Source organism: Cottoperca gobio, chromosome 14 (genome assembly GCF_900634415.1).
Source record: "Cottoperca gobio chromosome 14, fCotGob3.1, whole genome shotgun sequence".
NCBI classification, from domain to species: domain Eukaryota; kingdom Metazoa; phylum Chordata; class Actinopteri; order Perciformes; family Bovichtidae; genus Cottoperca; species Cottoperca gobio.
Window position 1 is genome coordinate 10,360,702 of NC_041368.1, and position 18,679 is coordinate 10,379,380.

General features: G+C 42.7%; 2 protein-coding genes across 2 annotated transcripts in view; one reads left to right on the plus strand and one right to left on the minus strand.

Moving 5' to 3' along the window:
* Positions 1–2,392, plus strand: part of LOC115019174 (Down syndrome cell adhesion molecule-like protein 1 homolog) — a 55,163-nt gene extending 52,771 nt beyond the window's left edge. The window contains 3 exon segments of the mRNA XM_029448602.1: positions 249–449; positions 825–1,136; positions 1,615–2,392. Of these exon segments, the coding sequence (XP_029304462.1) occupies positions 249–449; positions 825–1,136; positions 1,615–2,048 (947 nt within the window). The 3' untranslated portion in view covers positions 2,049–2,392.
* Positions 2,393–8,709: 6,317 nt separating this feature from the next.
* arhgap35b (Rho GTPase activating protein 35b) lies at positions 8,710–17,919 on the minus strand. Its single transcript, XM_029447798.1, has 7 exons — positions 17,233–17,919; positions 11,322–15,235; positions 10,868–11,009; positions 10,463–10,540; positions 10,145–10,276; positions 9,825–9,930; positions 8,710–9,708 (listed from the first exon to the last, which is right to left on the minus strand). Exons 2-7 carry the CDS (start codon positions 15,039–15,041, stop codon positions 9,297–9,299), a joined length of 4,590 nt encoding a protein of 1,529 aa, XP_029303658.1. The 5' UTR covers positions 15,042–15,235; positions 17,233–17,919; the 3' UTR covers positions 8,710–9,296.
* Between the last annotated feature and the right edge of the window lie 760 nt (positions 17,920–18,679).

Here is an 18,679-nt window from a genome sequence, read left to right on the forward strand (position 1 = left end):
CTTACCCTCAGGTGTGCATGAACTACAGATTCTGAACTTCTTTTTTAAATAAAAAAAAGGGAAATTATCGGTCGTCTTATGGGTATCGACCATGAGAAGCAGGTAATTATGGGTAATCGGTATCGGCTGAAAGAAATTCATATCTTTCCTCCGTAATCTCTTATTGAATTGCACTTTATCCACTTCACGAATCAATACATGGATACACAGCATTTGTAATACCAAGCTGTTCTCTGATCCTCTCTCAGACCCCGTGTCCAGGAAGAGTATAAAGTCAGCCCACAGCTCCAGGAACAGATATTCCAGCCAGTGGACGCTAAGCCGACCGAGTCAGAGCCAGTCGACGGCCTCCGCACGGACTCTGACCTCCGACTGGCGGACGATGGGCTCTCATGGCATCACCGCCACAGAGAGTGACAGCTACAGCGCCAGCTTGTCGCAGGACACAGGTGGGTCAATCCCTGCCAGCACACCTGATGACACTACTACACTTATGAATTACAATCGCTTTATGTATTTAAAAAAGAAATTACACAAAGAAGCTGTTATTTTATGAAAATAATGAAAAGTTTTTAGTTGTTTCATAATTTCTTCCTTTTAAAAATCGGCTTATTAAAATAATGATATAGCATCAAGATTACAATTTCACAAAACAATGATATATTTGCCCAATCACCAAAGTTCAGCGACCAAACAACAGGAACTCCCAACCGACATTTTCTCTAAAATACCCAATCAAAGGTCCAATGTGTTTTTTAATCAATCAAACCAGCTACAGAATTACTTTTTATGTTATCCACTAATTATTTTGTATGTTTTTCCAGACAAGGGTCGTAACAGCATGGTGTCGACAGAGAGCGCCTCCTCCACTTATGAGGAGCTGGCGAGGGCCTACGAGCACGCCAAGCTGGAGGAGCACCTGCAGCATGCCAAGTTCACCATCACAGAGTGTTTCATCTCCGATAGCTCATCTGACCAGATGACCACAGGCACCAATGACCCGGCAGACAGCATGACTTCCCTCAGCACACCTTCTGAACCAGGCATCTGCCGCTTCACTGCCTCACCGCCCAAACCACAGGACTACGACCGCGGTAAAAATGTGGCCGTGCCCATTCCCCACCGTGCAAACAAAAGTAAGTAGGAAAAGATGCGTGAATACCTGCTTATTCTTGATTCAGCACCTTTGATAATGCAGTTTGCACTCAATTCATCTGTAGTGCTACATATTGTTACAGTTAGATACTCTTACTTGCTTCTTCTACTTATTTATTATGTCCCTGCGATACCCTGACACACAAGACTGAGAGTAAAGGGAAGCCAGAGTATCCTGAATCAAAAGGAATTTTATTCCCAAAAAAGGACAAAGACAAAAGTGCTGGAATAGATGCCATACACATTTTACCACACAAACAGAAAGTGGGGATAAAGTGGACAAACACTAAATTACACAGGATAGTCTGTCATGATGTAAGTGGTGGGTGATGGAGACGACAGTGTCACATTCTGTTACGCTCGTACCTCCTGGCTGTCGCAGTCTGTTACTGAACCTGTACTGTATTAATAAAGGAAATTATTCAGCAAAGCTTTAAACTCTCCTTCCGCCTCTCTCAGGTGAATTCTGCAACCTACCCCTCTACATGAAGACGGACCCTTTCTTCCGCAAGCAAGGGGAGCTGCATGACCCGTGCCCAGCTGTGCCACCGCGGGAAGCCTCAATCCGCAGCCTGACGCAGCGAGCGTATCACACCCAGGGCCGTCACAAGACTCTAGACCCTACCAAGCAGCAGGTCCTGACGCTGGGCCATTCTGGGCTGGGCAGCTTGGGCGCGAGCTCGGGCACCGCCACATTGCCCCAAAGGACTCTCACCATGCCCAGCTCCAACACCGCAGCGACAGCTTCCACCTCCAGCACGAGCAGCAACCCCACCAACAGTAACAAGGTGGGGGGCTCCAGAGACTCGCTGCTCGAGAGCAGCTCCTCCGCTCTGGGGAGACTGCAGAAACAGAGTGCGGGGGCTTACTCCAAGTCATACACGCTGGTGTAGCCCGCTCTCTTGCACAGACTTGCATTGCTGTCTCGCTCCTCAGCCAGCCCCACTCTGCTGCTCCTCAGTCTGGGCCAGAAAGGGCATGCAACCATCTTTCTTTAAACCCGACTAATGGTGAACTGCCCAGCGTTCTGTCTAATTCTCCTCGGGATAGGTTTTTCTCCCAGACAGAGACCCAGCTAACCCTTTTCATGCTCACCTGGGACTCTATAAAAGAATTACTAACTCCAACTAACAGTTCCAGCCGGCTGGTGCTCAGCTCCGCTCGCGGGAGTAGCACAGCAAAAAAAAAAAAAAACAGGAAGTGATTCTGTGGTCATTTGGAAATATTGACTATAATTGAGGAGCTCAAAGCTCCGTGTTCATGATGATGAAGACTACGATAGCCAGTATGAAGCTGTGTGGCCATCCTGTCTCTCATACGCACACACATACTGTCCTCCATAGTTTGAGTATTATTGTCAATTTGCAGGACTTCCAGTTAAGTTCCCTATTCTTACTGTATCTTTCACCCTCTATGTGTCTCCTAAAGTCCCAAATAGCTATTGGCATATTTTCTCTTAATGGTGATTCCAAAAGAAATGATTCAGGTTCTCTTCCAAGAAGGATAAACTATCTATCACATTCACGCTCTCCACACATCTCTCTCCAGCTGAACAGTGTCTAACTTTTTAAACAAATCACGACAACCCAAATGAACCAGCTATAAGTTCTCACATCACAAATAGAGAATATTTGGTATTATAAAGAATTTACATATATATTTCTATGTAGGTATATTATCGACATTTAAGTGAAATTATGACAAAGTATAAATTGTATGTACTACGATAGTGTAGTGGTATATACAGCAATTTAATGTTAGTGTCAAATTTAAGAACGAGACAATCGCTCAATCATGAAATTTAACGAAGAGAAATTTAAAAAAGAAAAGGTTGGACTAATGAAAGGAAAGAAGTTTAGTATGTATACGGGATGTTCTGTATGTTACTGTATGTAGACCGACTAAGAGAAGAGTGTTTCGCTCCTGTATGGACAGAGAGCGGCCCTTTCTAAGCCCAATGTTGAGATGGGAAAAAGCAAGATACTTAGTTTTAGTTCATTTCCTATAAAGGCAGGCTGGCCGGGTGAACAAATATTAACCTCCCTGGTTTGAACGCCCGCTTTGCTGTGTGTGTTTAAACATTCAAGCCTTCTGTAATATTATTTAAGTCTGCTCAGGAGAACAACGGGCTCTTCGACTCTATTAAGCTTGTCGAGAGCCTGAGTGGTCGCTGAATACATTGACGTTCAAAAACCACATCAGTGTCACAGAGGATCCACAAATAGGTTTTATGTTGGGAGGAGGCTCGGTTGCAGACTTGAGTTATGATACAGAGTTGAGGTTTCAGTAACGCATCGACTTCCCAGCCTGCCTCGCTGTCACTCAGCTCAAAGAATGCCAAGCTGAAAGAATCCCAGTCATGATGTGAATGAAGTAAAAATAATATAATGTTGAGCGATGTTATATGTCAGGGAGTTCAGTTTTGAAAATTATATAATGTTCACTCAATTGATATCTTTGTTGTTGCCCTGTCTGAAGTACTGTATATGTCCCGCTTTCTTTATCTCCATACCCCCTCCATTTTGTACATTCACACAAGAACCTATTGGAATGTCTTTTTCAAGCATCTCCACGATAGCGTTTTGTGGTTTATATTTATTTATCCATTTGCTTTGTTTGTTTGTTTGTTTGTTTGTTTGTTTGTTTGTTTGTTTGTTTGTTTAGGGGACGGCGTGTCTGTTGGTTGTCATTCATAATATTCATTTTATTTTGTTTGGGGTTTTGTCAAAAAACAATTGGTTCCAGAGGCCAACCGGTACTAAGGTCTGTGGCCTGTGGGTGAAACCAGTTCAGCCAAGTGAAATCAGGGACTCGTAGCTCTTTTGGTCACACAAACTACTGTTGTGTAAATACTGGGCTGGAGTCGGTCTGCAGACCTGAAGCGTTCTGGCTCCAGTCCTTTTCCCCCCGTTCAGATAAATTAAAGTAAAAATTCACCACCCTAAACATACTAGATCCATCATCTCCACTTCTGTCAGTGTTGTTTATAGATTAAGTCTTGTACATAAAACACAGTTTTGTATGAAGAGCTATTTTCGTCAGAATAAATCAGGGGACACATCAGGGTTGAATGCCCCATTTTCAAAATTGAAATAGTATCAAAAATAAAATATTTTACTTCTGAAATGGGCAAAAAAAAAACATTTTTCTTTCCCTTTATGTTTTTGATACTGATTTGTTGAATTTTTATTCTTTTTTAAAGGTCGTTTGATGTTGTCATTTGTCCTATTTACTTTTTTTATTCTCATTATTTTGTATTTTGTTCATCCTCAAAAAATCATTGCATGCTTGCTAAAAGGGAAAAATTGAAGGAAAAAACGTATGAAAATCAAAAACAAAAAAAAATGTTGAGGGTATCCCAAACATTTGTTTGAGTTGCTTGTTATAGCAATTGCTTGTGTTCAAAAGTACATTTTCTATGAAAAGAAAGCAAAAACTAAAAAGATCATTCTAACACCTTGTGCAATAAAGCTATCTTTCATACGTCACGGCTTCTGTCATTCTCAACAGGTTTGTTTGCATATCATCTGAAAATGTTTTTTACTGACATTCATATGGAATTAACAGATGACCAGGAGGGGAGAGTGATATGTACATGGGGCATCATTGGACCGACCTGTGAGCAGAATAAGGTACTTAGTGTTGATTCATCAACTGATAATAGAAACATAAAACGCTATGAAATTGGCCAAATCATTGTGAAAAACAGATATGAGAATCCAATGAAAGCAGATGTGAATTTAACATGAAGAGTGTAAATGTGTCAATTATACCGACTTATAAGGGTATGCCAGCTATTTAGCATTAGACCCTCCCTGCTTCATAAACTGACATCTCTTTAAAAACTCCTCACCAACCGTTTGTAACCATTTATGTTATAAATTTGAAGTATCTAGCAAAACGGAAATAATCCCGATGACCAGGGTTACGTTCTCAGAAAGACGTCCATATAAAACTCCCAATAGTACTCCTCATGACAAGTAAATTGAACTACATGTGTAAAATTGGTGGAGTGCTCCTTTAAAAGTACAGTAAATATATCTACATTAAAGGCCACTGTGGGTACAGAATAATAGGTATTAACTGTATGTAATCTGATGTGTACAAGTGCAAATGAAAAAAGGGTAACACTTTAGATTACAGCTCATAATGTACAACACACAGTATTTATAGTGTCCGTGAGTGTAGCATACAGTACTGATACACATAGGTACAAGGAAACAAGTTAGGAAGTTAGGAAATAAGGGGATATCTGGGAAATTTAACTTAATATTTTTCACAGTAGTAACTGTTAACTATTCTAATAATATGGGGAGAGTACCGCCATCACTGAGCAACAACGCTGGAAGTTTTAAGGAAGATGGGGCAATGAGTTCTGTACCACTTTATACATTTGTGTATTTGTGCTGTGTTTTATATGAAAATTGACATATAGGCTTACTATTTACCAACACTGGAGGAGTAGAGTGGTTCGACAGACACTATTTAATTTATTTTTGTTAAGGTGTGGGGCACTTATTAAATAACTATGAGGTACATCTTCTACTTTGGAACAAACGGTATAGTAAGGAACATACTATGAGCCTATAGCCTGCCCTATATGTTACTGTGTGTGTTGTAAAGAAGGTTTTGTTGTGGGGTACAACATTGCACTTACAGGGAACTCCCAGGGAACAAATGCAAGAACCACATAGAATAATCAGATTATACATTAAACACAATTGATAATAATAACAATACTGAACAGCATAAAACTCAACAGTAGCATGAGGGAGGTTTGACGGGCCCTGTGCACGCTGTATCTCACAGAGGAGAGCACATTCAGGTCTGTAAGGGACTTTCTCTTGTAAGCGCTTAATGTGACAACATCAATAAAATAGTCTGTGCTCAATATTATCTTTCTCACAAACTGAATCTCGGGCTGTAGATTCCCTTTATGTTGAAAAGACACATTTGCCTTTGTATTGCTATCTAAAGGTGGGTGATACAAAAATCATCTATTGAATGTGTGAAAATGTACAGCAAATATGTCTAGACTGGAAAAATAGCACGGCGTGCGTGAGGTATAACAGTAAGGGGACAATAAATGACTTAGAAATCCACGTCACTTCTTAATCAAATGACGCATAATAACCACAGTGAGCAGTGACACGAAGACTCCCCCCTCTTCTTAATGTAGCTCTACAGCTATGCAGCCACAAGATGGCGTCATAACATTGTAAAGTCCAACCCCTCCGCATAGGTCAACAGATTGTGTGTGTGTGAGTGTGTGTGTGTGTTCCATCAAAAGAGTGCAGTCACTCATGAAGGATATGCTGTGAATTATTGATGTATTTCAGAGTCACCTGCACCAGTGCCAGAGGTCTTTGTGCATGAAATGTGTGTTGTGTAGAAATAAGAAATAAGGACTCTTCAATGAGAGAAAAAAAAGAAATGGTGTTTTAATTTAACTTGGCCCTCTGATTATCTTTAGGGAGCAGCAGCCACTCATTTATACCTTGTTGTTTAGCAAGCCGTCAATCAGGAAACTAGTTTGAACTACTATTCCCCTCTGAAAGAATGTAGATAATAATAGCCCGTCTAATATTTTGTCAGATGACAGCAGGGTGCTGCTGGGGCTTTTCAAAAAACTAATGGGCCCTCCCCTTCATTTTCACATAATAGCGAGAGTTTTAAGCAACAAAATGATATGCTTGATGTGGCTCCATTGTTGTGACTTTATTAATCTAACTGCTGTGTGGCGTCGTAAATTAGAATAACCCAACGTGCCAATTTAATGTCAACCTTGAGGCTCGCAACATTGTGACGTAATGAACAGAGGTGCCTCTGGAAATGTAAAAAGGCTCAATGAAAGACACAAACACATACACCACAAGGAAGCTGAGGACAATTTTACAAGATTTAATTTATTAACTATTATACAGTTCACATAAGGCCTTCATCTTCAAACACTAGTCTCAGTCAGACAAATTCCATGGTTCGCTCTTGGTGCACAGTACATAAACTTTCACGTTTCAGCTATTTCACTTTAGCATTTTGTTTTTGTTCTCGTACTAATTTCATGTTTTAAAATGGGGAGAGGCTTTCATCCTTCTCCCTTGGTGTGTTTTTTTTTCTTTCTTTTTCTTTTTTAATCATGCACTAAACTTAAGTGGCCTTGAACCAGTCACAAAAATTGTAAAAATGGACTTTCAAATCATTGAAATACACACTAGAAATGTTTTCTACCATTGACTAACGGGTGGTGTTCCCCAACATACAAATAAACAACCATTATAGAGTAGTATGCACTCACTTTTTGCTCATTGAACGGCACATTTTACCAAAGGTTGTATCACAAGTGATGCGGTAAGATTATATAGTCCCGGGAGTCGTGTTATAGTGGGACAGTTGCTTGGTTGCTTCTGTGCCGGTCTTACAGCTCACAGCTCTGAGACGTTCGCGAAGAGCCCTCGGTTTAGTGCGACGAAAGTACCAGTAGGTGATGATCCCAAATACTACGACGAGCAACTAGTCTGATCACTGTTGCAACCAAGAACCGCCAAAATCATCCAGAACTTCACTCTCTGGGGTCAATTTTTTCACTTGTCCCTATTGATAAGACAGAGCTTCCCCTCATAAGTTTAATAGCTAAAATGATTAACAGTGCTGCCACTTAAATCAGCTGTTTTCCATGAAAAGGGAGCACAAAACTAATTCACTAGAGCAGGTAAACGGCCGGTGGTGCTTCCTGAATGTATCCCATCCACAAATATTTTAACTTCTACTGGTCATTGTATTGTATAGCAGGACTAGCAGTAACAGTGCGTTGAAAATACTAAACCTTCTGAGTTAAAGGTCCTTAATATTAGATGAGTACAAAGAGCTTTAGACAGACAGCCACAGCAACACGTCCAGCAACCTATCATGTTTCAAGCGTTTCAATAGACACCAGATGGCAATTGTGTTGTGTTGTGTTATGGTACAATTAGGTTACACATTCAAATGTTTCTCCTTCACTTGACTGATAAAGGTAAAGTCTTCTCTGATATTATATTGGTCTAATTAAACCAAACGTTTCCCTAAACATCCACTCTGATCAACCGACAGCTAGAAAGAGGACGAACTCTAAAAGAAAACTATTTTTCACATGGCTGGGTGAATGAGGAATACGAGTAAATTCAGATTTCCCGTCGACCTAAAATGGGACGTCTGGATCAACGTAACGAGAACGTAAGTTTTTACAAAAAGGATCTTGTTTCACAAGCCTGCACTGATGCCACATTCAGCCACTAAAAAACAAACAATATGGACAATTAATCAATGTGGCATTTTCTTTAAATTTTAACACTACACTATCAAAGAAAAGTGCTTCAGATACGTTTGTGGATACAAAAAACAAGTTTGATGTAAACAAAGTTTGATCTTCCAGAGCTCTGTAGAGGCAATGGGTTATGGCTGTTTGAGCTGTGAAATTAAAAACACACAAGAAAACAGTATGTCAAAAAAAAAAGAAAAAACCCTTTTGAGGGGAAAAACAACAGTGATCATTAAAGTGCATCCCTGGATGTGTAACCCCCCTCCCTCCCTCCCTTCCCTCCCCATGCTGACCTCTCAAGTAGAGCCAATGAGAGAAACCCCAAAGGCAGACCTCAAACTGCTGCCCAAAGGACCGACAGGTCTAAAAATCCAGTGGCAGTACTTTCATGAGAGAAAAAAAACAAACTAAAACAGTTTTACACAGATAAAAACATGGTGGCCACAAATCAATTCTTCCAGCTTGGCGTATAAGGTTACTATTTCTTGGTAGTGTAGGATAAGTGGAGGCTGTTGACGGATGAGAGGCTTTCTGTGACGGCGACCTCTGTCCTCTGCGTCTGACCTGATGTCAAACGCCAGCCGATCAGGGGCTCAGAGGGCAGAGGAAGAGTCACTGATAATGGTCGCCCCATGCCCTGATGCACACGAGTATGGTTACAAATGGCAGGTAAGGGAAGTTTCTCATACACTTCCTTATCTCCTCTCTTCATAACCTAGGTTGTCCATGATCAGAAATGTAGTGTGCAAGTGCACGTTTCTTTTTTTTATATTTTCTTCTTCTTTTTCAGTGCGTTGGTGATAAGGTCCAGCATCATCATGGGCACACGTGGCGTCACTGTCTCTCACAGCGTCTCTTGTTCGGCAGGGGAATGGTGGGAGTGGGGGTGCTGGTGGAGGGGAGGGAGCAGAGACTGCAGGGGGGACTGGGGGGTAGTGGGCGGCGACTGCTGCAGGGGGCTGAAGTGTGCGGTGGTGTGGGGAGGAGAGGAGCGGTAACAGGAGTAGGCAGAGCTCCCACTGAGGGTGGTGGTGGGGGAAGCGGGGAGGCCTGCGAGGCCAGTGGGGGAGTCGAGGAGGGGCTGGTTGTAAAAGAAGAATGAACACTGGTGGATGAAGCTCTCGATGATTGTCTGGTAGGTGCGTGTGGCGGTTAGGGCGTCCATAGTCGTAAAGTCCGGCCTCATGAGTGTGGGCCAGAAGCAGATGGACAAGTTTTCACTGGTCATCAGGTTCAGCCGGTGCAGCTGACCCACCCTGGGAAAAACCACACAAACAGACAACACATTACTCATCATATGCAGAAAAAACAGATGGGTGTCTACCATGGAAGACAACAAATCCATGGAAGAGTTTTAAAACTGTGGACTTACTTATGCAAGTGGCTCACTACATATTTGAAGACATCATAATTCTCCCTGGGGAACCTCCTCAGGACATCCTTCATGGTGTATAGCCTCTGTTCTCGGTCATTGATTTCTGCACACACAGAGAGAAGCCAACATTAAAACTCATCATCACGCAGTCATTTGAAACTAAAATGTCTCTCCACTACCATGAAAATTATTCTTGTCAACACTTCAACAGAGCAAAACAGGTCTCCCAAAACCTTCCCTGTCCTCTTCCCTCCTAAAGAAATAATCATTGTTCATGTTCTTGTGAAGACCCTCCCAGCCCAGCAGTGTTTGCTTACTGAAAGCATCCAGTAGGTCCACCTGCAGAGCACAAGGCACCAGGGGCTCAGGCAGCTCGGAGAAGAAGCTTTTGAGGCCTCCAGCCACAGTGTTTATGGAGAAGTCTTTCTCCACTAGGTCTAATCCGTGGTCTACACAAGGAGAATGAGAGCGTTAGAGGGATCAGAAGATAAGCCCATCAGTAGTAGCTGTCATCAGGAGCAAACAATCAGTTGCATGTCACTTTCATTTGGTAACTCTCTGTTTATGTTTTGATTAGGCAGCTACATAATTACATGTCAAACAGCTGGTTCAAACAAGTCTGATGATCAGCTCACCGTGTTCAAACTGCCTCTGCATGCTTTCCATCTCTGACTTGTTGCCGCTTACGCGGTACAACCCCTCTGTATTCAGGCCTGAGGAAAAATGAGCGCAGCAGAGAAAAAGGGGGAAGACGTGGGGGGCACAGTGGGAAACAAGCAAAGCACAAACACTTCATTAGCTCCATTTCAAACAGATGCTGGCAGTTTCTAGGGAAATACTAAGCTGAATAAATCCTTGTATAAATTTCACATCACATCGTGGTCATGAACAGCTAACAGCAAGTCATTTTCAGGTGACTTTATTTATGAATATTTATAAAATGACCATCGGCTGTAATTCTCAGAATAAAAACTGTAATCAGATTTAGCATACATCACATGCACAGCAGCTCAACATGGGTAAAATACAAAACAATGTACCTGTGGTTTCAATGAAGCGGACACACTTTTCAATAAAGAGTGGGATAGGTCTGTCTGGAGATACCACACTCACTAGGGGGACCCCAAAGTAACTGCTCTCTGGGGGCTTGGGAATAGCTGGACGGGCCTTTGGTCTTGTTTTCTGAAAAGAAAAGACAGAACAATAAGTATCTTGCACAGGGATAATCATGTTGATACTAAGTGGCACTCATTGATTTCTAACAAATTGTGTTGCTCTCCATCCGCAGCGAATCAGGAGTTCCTCACATTCAGTCACAAACTTAATGTCTGTATCCTTCCCAAGACATTACCACAGCTTAAACATGCTCACTGAACAGTGACCTCCACATATTGTATACCATCTGTATCAATGATATTAAACCTATTATGGACAAGTAAATGAAAATGAGCGACTTTTTTATGGACTAAAACAAAAAGTTGGTATAATACACACCTTGGCTGTTCGTCGTAGGCTCTTCAGAATGTTCCTCTTTTTCGGGTCTTCACTCTCCTCGTTCACAAGACTTTCGCCTTTTAGGGTCCCAAAGTCATCCTCCTTGGACTTTAGAAGAGCTCCTATCTCGTCATCACTGCCTATGAAGCTTGTGCGGAAGCTGCTGAACTTGCCGAGCCTCTTGGAGCGGTCGCGGTAAAGACGGGGCTTCACCCCCGCTGCCGAGAACTTCCTCCTTCGCTCCAGAGAGCTGCTGTCTGCTTCACTGTCTGAGCCATTTCCATTGGAGTGCATCCTGTTGGAGTTGCGGATGGTGATGATTTTGCCTTGCGTGCTGTCGTGTGGCACTGAGTAGATGATCTCTTCATTGCTAGGGCGGGGTTTTGAAACAGCGTCAATAGGTTCGGCGTAGTCTGAGGGATCATAGCCCACATCCCCTCCAGGAACCCAGGTTACAGCAGAGGGCAGGGAGCGACGGTGACCCAGTGTATCGATATACGGGTTACGGCTCACCTTCCGGAAGTCAAATGTGACGCCCGGTTTAACTCTCACTTGGGGGGGCATTTTGTTGTTGAGTTTGTTCTCAAAGTCTCTGATATCTGAGATGACAGTGATGTCACTGGAATCTAAATCAGGCAGGTTGTAGCCCCCACTATGAGAAGTGAGTGTGCCATCATAGTACGGTGGCGATGGCTCTACGTCATCTTCTGAATCCAGGAACATGGTGACAGGACTAGGAGAACTGCAGCGTGGGGAGTACACGTTTTCGTTGGTGCACGCTTCGGCTACATTATCGTACATGTGCGTGGCCTCCACGATGTTGCGTTTCTCTACCACCTCCATCAGAAAAGAGTGGAACATTTCTATCCTGTGCAGGCCCCCCACCACCCCTCCGGTTCCACAAACCACACTATTGAAACGGCCCTCAATCTCATGGGCTAGCTCCTCCCCCTGGATCAGCTGCTCACAGGCATAGTCACTGTCGGTGAGCTCCGCCTGGCTATCTCCTACTGCCAACAGCTGAACTGGGATGATGTCCTGAACCTCGCACAAGAATGCACACAGGGTCTCCAGGGAGGCTTTTCGGGAGACTGAGTACACAGCAATGTAGCCGTGTACTAACCTGCTTTTCCGCAGAGTGAAGGAGGCGTGGTATGAGAGCAGAGAGAGCTCTATTGCCAGTTTGTGTCCACCAATTGTCTGCTCGAGCAATACAGAGGTTCCACAATTAGACATGGGCCTGCAGTGCTGATGCATTAGGAAAGGGGACAGGAGCTGCTCAACGTCATAGGAGTCTCCACACATTAAGCACATGACAATGCGAAGGTCTGCCTCTTGCGCCGGCTGATGAGGAGAGTCTCGGAGCCCTGTAGGCTCAGGGAGGAGGGGTGGAGAGCTGCTACTAAAGGATGTGCTCCTCCTAATATCTAAAAGGCCCCTCAGCACCTGGTTGATTTGAGTCTCATTGACATTATGGCCATAGCCCACACCAGGGGAGGCAGGGTCTAAAAAGCTACATTGCAGCCTCCTTGCAACCTGCTGTCCCTGTGTTATTAGGTTTAAGGCAGTTTCTCCACCAATATCCACATATGTTCCTACACCTCTTTTAGTGACTAAGAGCAGTGACGTTGGCAGCTGCGCTAGCTGGCTATCCCTTCGACCTAGAGTTGATTCCCTAAGTCGTTCAAGGCTTTCAATCACATAGGAGAGGGACTCTTTTGAGTTATACAGACACAGACACCCATGAGGGATGAAAGTGGGGGTGTTGAAGGAATTAACTGGAAGACGCACATTTCCCTCAATCGGCCGCAGAGTTAATTCATACATCTTCCCGTCCAACACATACCAGTCATCATTTGTGCAGAGAGCCCTAATCTCATTGGCAAATTCTCTGGCCAGTCCATCCTTCCCTAGTATGACAAGGTTAATTCTGTCAGCCTTGGTGTCCCCGAAATGAGCTTTCACATCAAAGAAGGGGTAACACGTGGGGAAACGTGAAACTAAGAGTTGCTCAATCTTAGAGTCTCCGCAGTGAGGACTGCTGGGGCAGGTTTCCTTGGTAGGGTGATAAACAAAGTGGATATGCTTCAATACCAGAGCATCTCTTTCAGCTGGAAGCTTTTGTAGCACCTTGAACCTCTGTTCCTCGCCCAACACCTCCTGAATTGCCCCCATCTTTTCCTTGCTTGGCTTGGCATCCACCTCAAGCTCATAAAAAAGCTCACAGTACTCCAGTAAGAGCTCCTGGAAGTCTTCTTTAGCGCGGTCAATGATCTCCTTCTGATGGCGGTTGTACAGGTCCAAGTACTCCGTCTCCTCGAGCCACTGGTAGAACTCTTCATTCATGATAAAGCTGCGGGCCTCCTCCCACGGTCTACCAGGTGTGACAAAGGGGGAGGAAGTTAACTTGCGTTTAAACTCGAGCCTCATCTCTGCCCGTCTGCACTCGTTACGCAGATGCTCCAAGTGGGCATTAAATATATCCTCTGCTTCAGCAGTCTCCAGCAGGTCTGAAGGGATTCGCTCATCTTCCATGTTATCAATGTGAGATGTATCCTCCCATGGTGAGTCCTCCAGAACAACAAACCAGTGGGCAAAGTGCTGCTTGGACTCCAGTACCTTCTGTACCCCAGACCAGCTCAACTGATCTATCTCATCCAGGTCAGGCACCAAAGAACTAAGTGCTAAAGGAAGAGTGCTTAAGTATATTTTGCGACGCCTTTCGATGTGCTCCTGCTTCAGACGGTAGACATGCTGTTGAAAAAGCTTCTTGCATTTTGCCGTTCCCTCCAAGAAGACATATTCTTTGTACTCTGGGGAGGTGTTCATGCGTCGACTGGTGTTTAACCAGGTTTCATTATGATTCTTGACTATGCGGTTGATTAACCATTCATAGCGATCCTTGGCAGAAGCTATCTGCTGACTCTGGAGCTTTAGAGCTTCAAAGTAAGGTATGATCTTGGGCTTGCCCCTGCTCTTATCGATAAGCTGAACCAGAGTGAGGAAGGCAAGGTCCACATTTATATTTGAGCGTGCAGATGTCTCAACTACTGGTAGACTCTTTTTTGTGATGCCGAAGGTATGCGCATCTTTGATGTAGCGTTCAACTCCTTCATCACATTTGGTGAGGACCAGCACAATGGGCTTCTTCGTCTTGCTAATCTGAATATATAGGTTTGTGACAAATTTCAGCTGGTCATCAAAGTTGCGGTTCATGCCCCGGCTGACATCAACACAAAGCAGGAAGCCATCGACCTGCAGTTTGCCCTCTGGCATTTGTTTTTGTTCGAAGTCTTGTTCCAGGCCCAGCTGATCTGTACAAAAGTACATGAGCTTCTCTGCTGAAGCCAGCTTGGTTCCGGCTGCCCGTTTGATATAGGGCTGCATCGCAGTACTGCGGTGTGGCTGAAATGTCTGGTCATCTATGAATTCAGTTTGCTCAACAACATGCATCCTGCACTCAGGCCCCTCCTCCAGAACCCGTGACACCTCCCCCCAAAACAGAAAGTGGTCATTATTAACCACTCGACCCCCGAAGTCACTGGTGCTCAACACTGATGTGTGATCCAGGTAGAAGTCATCAGCACTAGGCCGCACATACCTATTGCAAAAGCAAGACTTGCCAACCCCACATTGCCCCTTCTCTTTCTCTGTTCCTGACAAACCCACCACAATGAGGTTGTAAATGGGCGACCGAGCATCTTGCTTTTTCGCCATCATAGCCTGTTGACGCTCATCCTGCCATAAACAGGCACTGTATTAAAGGAGTTCACTTGAATGTTTATCCATAAAGTTGCTGATCCACAGAGGAGATCAGACTTCACTTTCTTCTGCTGGGATTCGATTTTAATAAATGGCAGTGCAGTGATATGAGCAGAGGGTTCTTTCATTCACTCCTGATATGAGATCAGATCCTGTCAAAAAAAACAACAGAAAAACAAAAAAGAAATCAGACAAACTGGGCAATAAACAAAAATACATTTTGAATTAAAAAGGGATTACAAATGTCAGACCCTTAACCCTAACTATGATAACATAAAAACCTATTGTTAAAACATACTTCTTCATGTAATAATGGATAATGTTATTTACAGTATTTTTGCTGACAACAGTTTCTACAAAACCATAAGGCCTTATTTTCTATCCTTCATAGTAATCGAGTTATCTCAAATAATAATAATAATAATAATAATAATAATAATAATAAGTGAATATGAGAATGAAAAGGGGAACATTGTATTCTATTTTGTGACCATTTCCTTTATATACCAAATGATATTGAAGGAATGGACCCTCTCAGTCGTTAAGGTGGGGGCGAATGCTAATTAGCAACTAATGCCGTTTCATCTGGTTACTTGGCTCTAATAACTGTCCATGACCAGGACTATGGCCTTGAGTGTGTATCAAGTCTAAACATATCTCAAAAGCAATATATTGTAATATGTCTGAAATCACTGCATAAATGTTATCACTATATACACCAAACACTATTATCAAACACTGTCATAGTTTTTGGCATCATATCAAGCCAATGAAACAGTGTTACAGGAGCAGTCACTATGTCTCCTAACAGGGGCCATATACATTGGTTGTACAAAAATAAAGTAAACTCAATTTCAAATGATGACATACACTGTTGTTTCATTTCATAAAATGTCCCTCAATCTGCTGACTATTTTCTCAAATGTTTAAAAACTGGCCATCACATTTTCCCTGAACCGCAGGTGACATCTCCTGTTCTGACTGACCAAAAGTCCAAAACCTCAAAGTATTATATTTACTATCATAGAAAACTTAAGACAATCTGCAACTACACACATGTGAGAAGCTAGACCCGTTTCTGGCATTTGTTTGGTTAAATATTACTTCACATTTATTATCAGAATTGTTGCCGATTAATCTTACACCTATTGATTAATCAACTAATTTCAGCCCTGGTCCATTCATCTCAAGATAAATCCATATAATATCAAACCAGTATCAATCATTAATCCTACCAGAAAACATATTGGGAGTGGTTCTCTTTAAATGCCAGCTGATCAGTGAGTGGGGTGACGAGCATGAAAATGACTAAATTGTAGACACCACAGTCTTTCAACCTAAATGAAACAGCAGCCATCAGCCCAATCTCCACAGACCAAACGGTGACTGAATAAACAACTTATTAACACACAGTACAATCTTTTCCAAAGGACACTGAACTTGCGCAACCCATTAAAGACACTTAATGCTAATAGGTCTACTTCCATTATTATATCATTGATTAATGCCTCCATTATAATAGCACTGATGCAATGCTGATATAATAATCGGCTCATACGGTCTAAAGAAGAGCAAAAATGACCATTTGCAGAATTTCCCTTGTGTGTAATATGAGTCACTGGAGTAAAACATCATAACAAGTGGAATTATAGTCTTATAATGAAATTAACGACATGTCACATAAAGTGACCACACATGAGAAACAAATAGCTCCGGCAGGGTTAAAAGCAACCATGGGCAGTCCACACCGCTCAGCTGAGCTAGGCCTGATACCGAAATAACCAGACAAGTTCTTTACGACTAAAAACAACCACACTGCTCAGTCTATCGGCATTAAAAACAGTTTACTAAAGCACGCTGCCAAGCAATTCCATTCACATAACCTACGTACTTCAGATTTAGTAACGTTATATGTTTTGCAAAGGATTAACAGTTAACATGGGCTTTAGGGTGCACAGAGAGGGGCTGACTACGCCAGGCCTGCTGCTGTCTATAATGAAATTGCAGAGCCGAAATGTGGGATAGCCTACCTTCTCCACACCGACAATGTTTAAAGGGAATTTATTTACCCAGCTGTCTAGGGTGCAGCACTCGACAGCTTCTCCAGGAAATAGCACATAAAGAAGAGGATAGAGTGTAGGGTACATACCATCGCAATTCTCCCTTTCTCCTCTTGCATCTGTCAGGCCAGCGCTTGCCGCAGCCCTCGCCGCCTGATGTGCATAAGCATAAAGCTGCAGAACACACCGTGGGTCGTCCCGATTCACGAATAATACTGATAATACTACAACTTGTGCACTGGCGTAATTTGATTTAAATATTCATTACCCATGCCTGGATTCTCTTGTTCAGCATCACTGTTTTTGTTGCAATTAAACACGGGGAAGGAATAAATAAATATCCCAAATGATAGAACAATCCAATTGTGTTCTTGCAAGGGGTTTTCCTCGTGAGAAATTCAGGCGTTTAAAAATCTGTTTAGCCGTCTTCCTCTCGGTTCACCACGTTGCTTTTTCAATAATTATTCTGTCCATTGTTGTGCCCACATAATGCTGGGCCGGTCGCGCACACGAGACAACGGTGAGTTTGTTGCAATCGCCGTGGTTTATCGTCTGAAATTATTTTTCTACTGCAACAGAAATTGTTTATGTCCTGGTCAATTTATGAGCAGATTGCGTGTGTGAAAGTGGTATTTCTGCCAGCTTTCCGATAATGGCGGCGGCCCTCCTCCCCGGACCTAGTTCTCCTCTTCTTTTCTTTAGGAAAAGGGAGCTGTGGAGACAGAAGCAGCGGAGAGAGGGACTCACCCAGCGGCGCCCTCACACAACTGCAGCAGGTCGGTCCTCTGCTGCCTATGCGGGGCTCGTTACTCGAAAGTAATCTATTTCTTAGCATTCAGACCCTATTTAAAAAGTATTACCACACTTGTCCTTGAACCCTTCACACATACGGAGCACATGTCTCAGGGCTACACAAACTCTGTTTTCAAGAGGTTATAGCAACTTTAAATGATTTGTGTGTGACGTGTAACGTTAGCGTTACCCGTATGATAATAACGTCAGTTTAGTCCTGTAGATTAGCAATACAAATCTTTAATTTTGAATTATGAAAATGCATAAAACAAAACAAATTTAGTTCAATAAGATATGTAATTACGTAATATCGTATGACAAACAAACTGATTAATAATATTTGTAAACTCAATGTTAAGTAAACAAACCGTTAGAGGGAAATATAAATAGGCCTAAATAATAATAAATAAATAAAATAGAAATAGAAACATGCAGCATGTACAGGTACCTTGAGAGTCCTAGAGTTTCCCACAACAAACAAGGCAAATCATTATACTAAAATATCAAATATACTCCAAAACATGTAGACAGCCAGATGTCAATGCAACTATGTATACTTTAATATACACATAAATTGGCCCGTGTAAGGTCACAGTACACTGCCATGCAGCTCCTCCACCTTTAACAGAGGCTGTCATCAGCATCATATCTGATTACTTTGATGATTAACTTTAGCGTTGCTGCCTCCTAGTGGATTTATGGGCTATAAACTACCTGAAATTTTATATCACCTTTGCAGTGAAT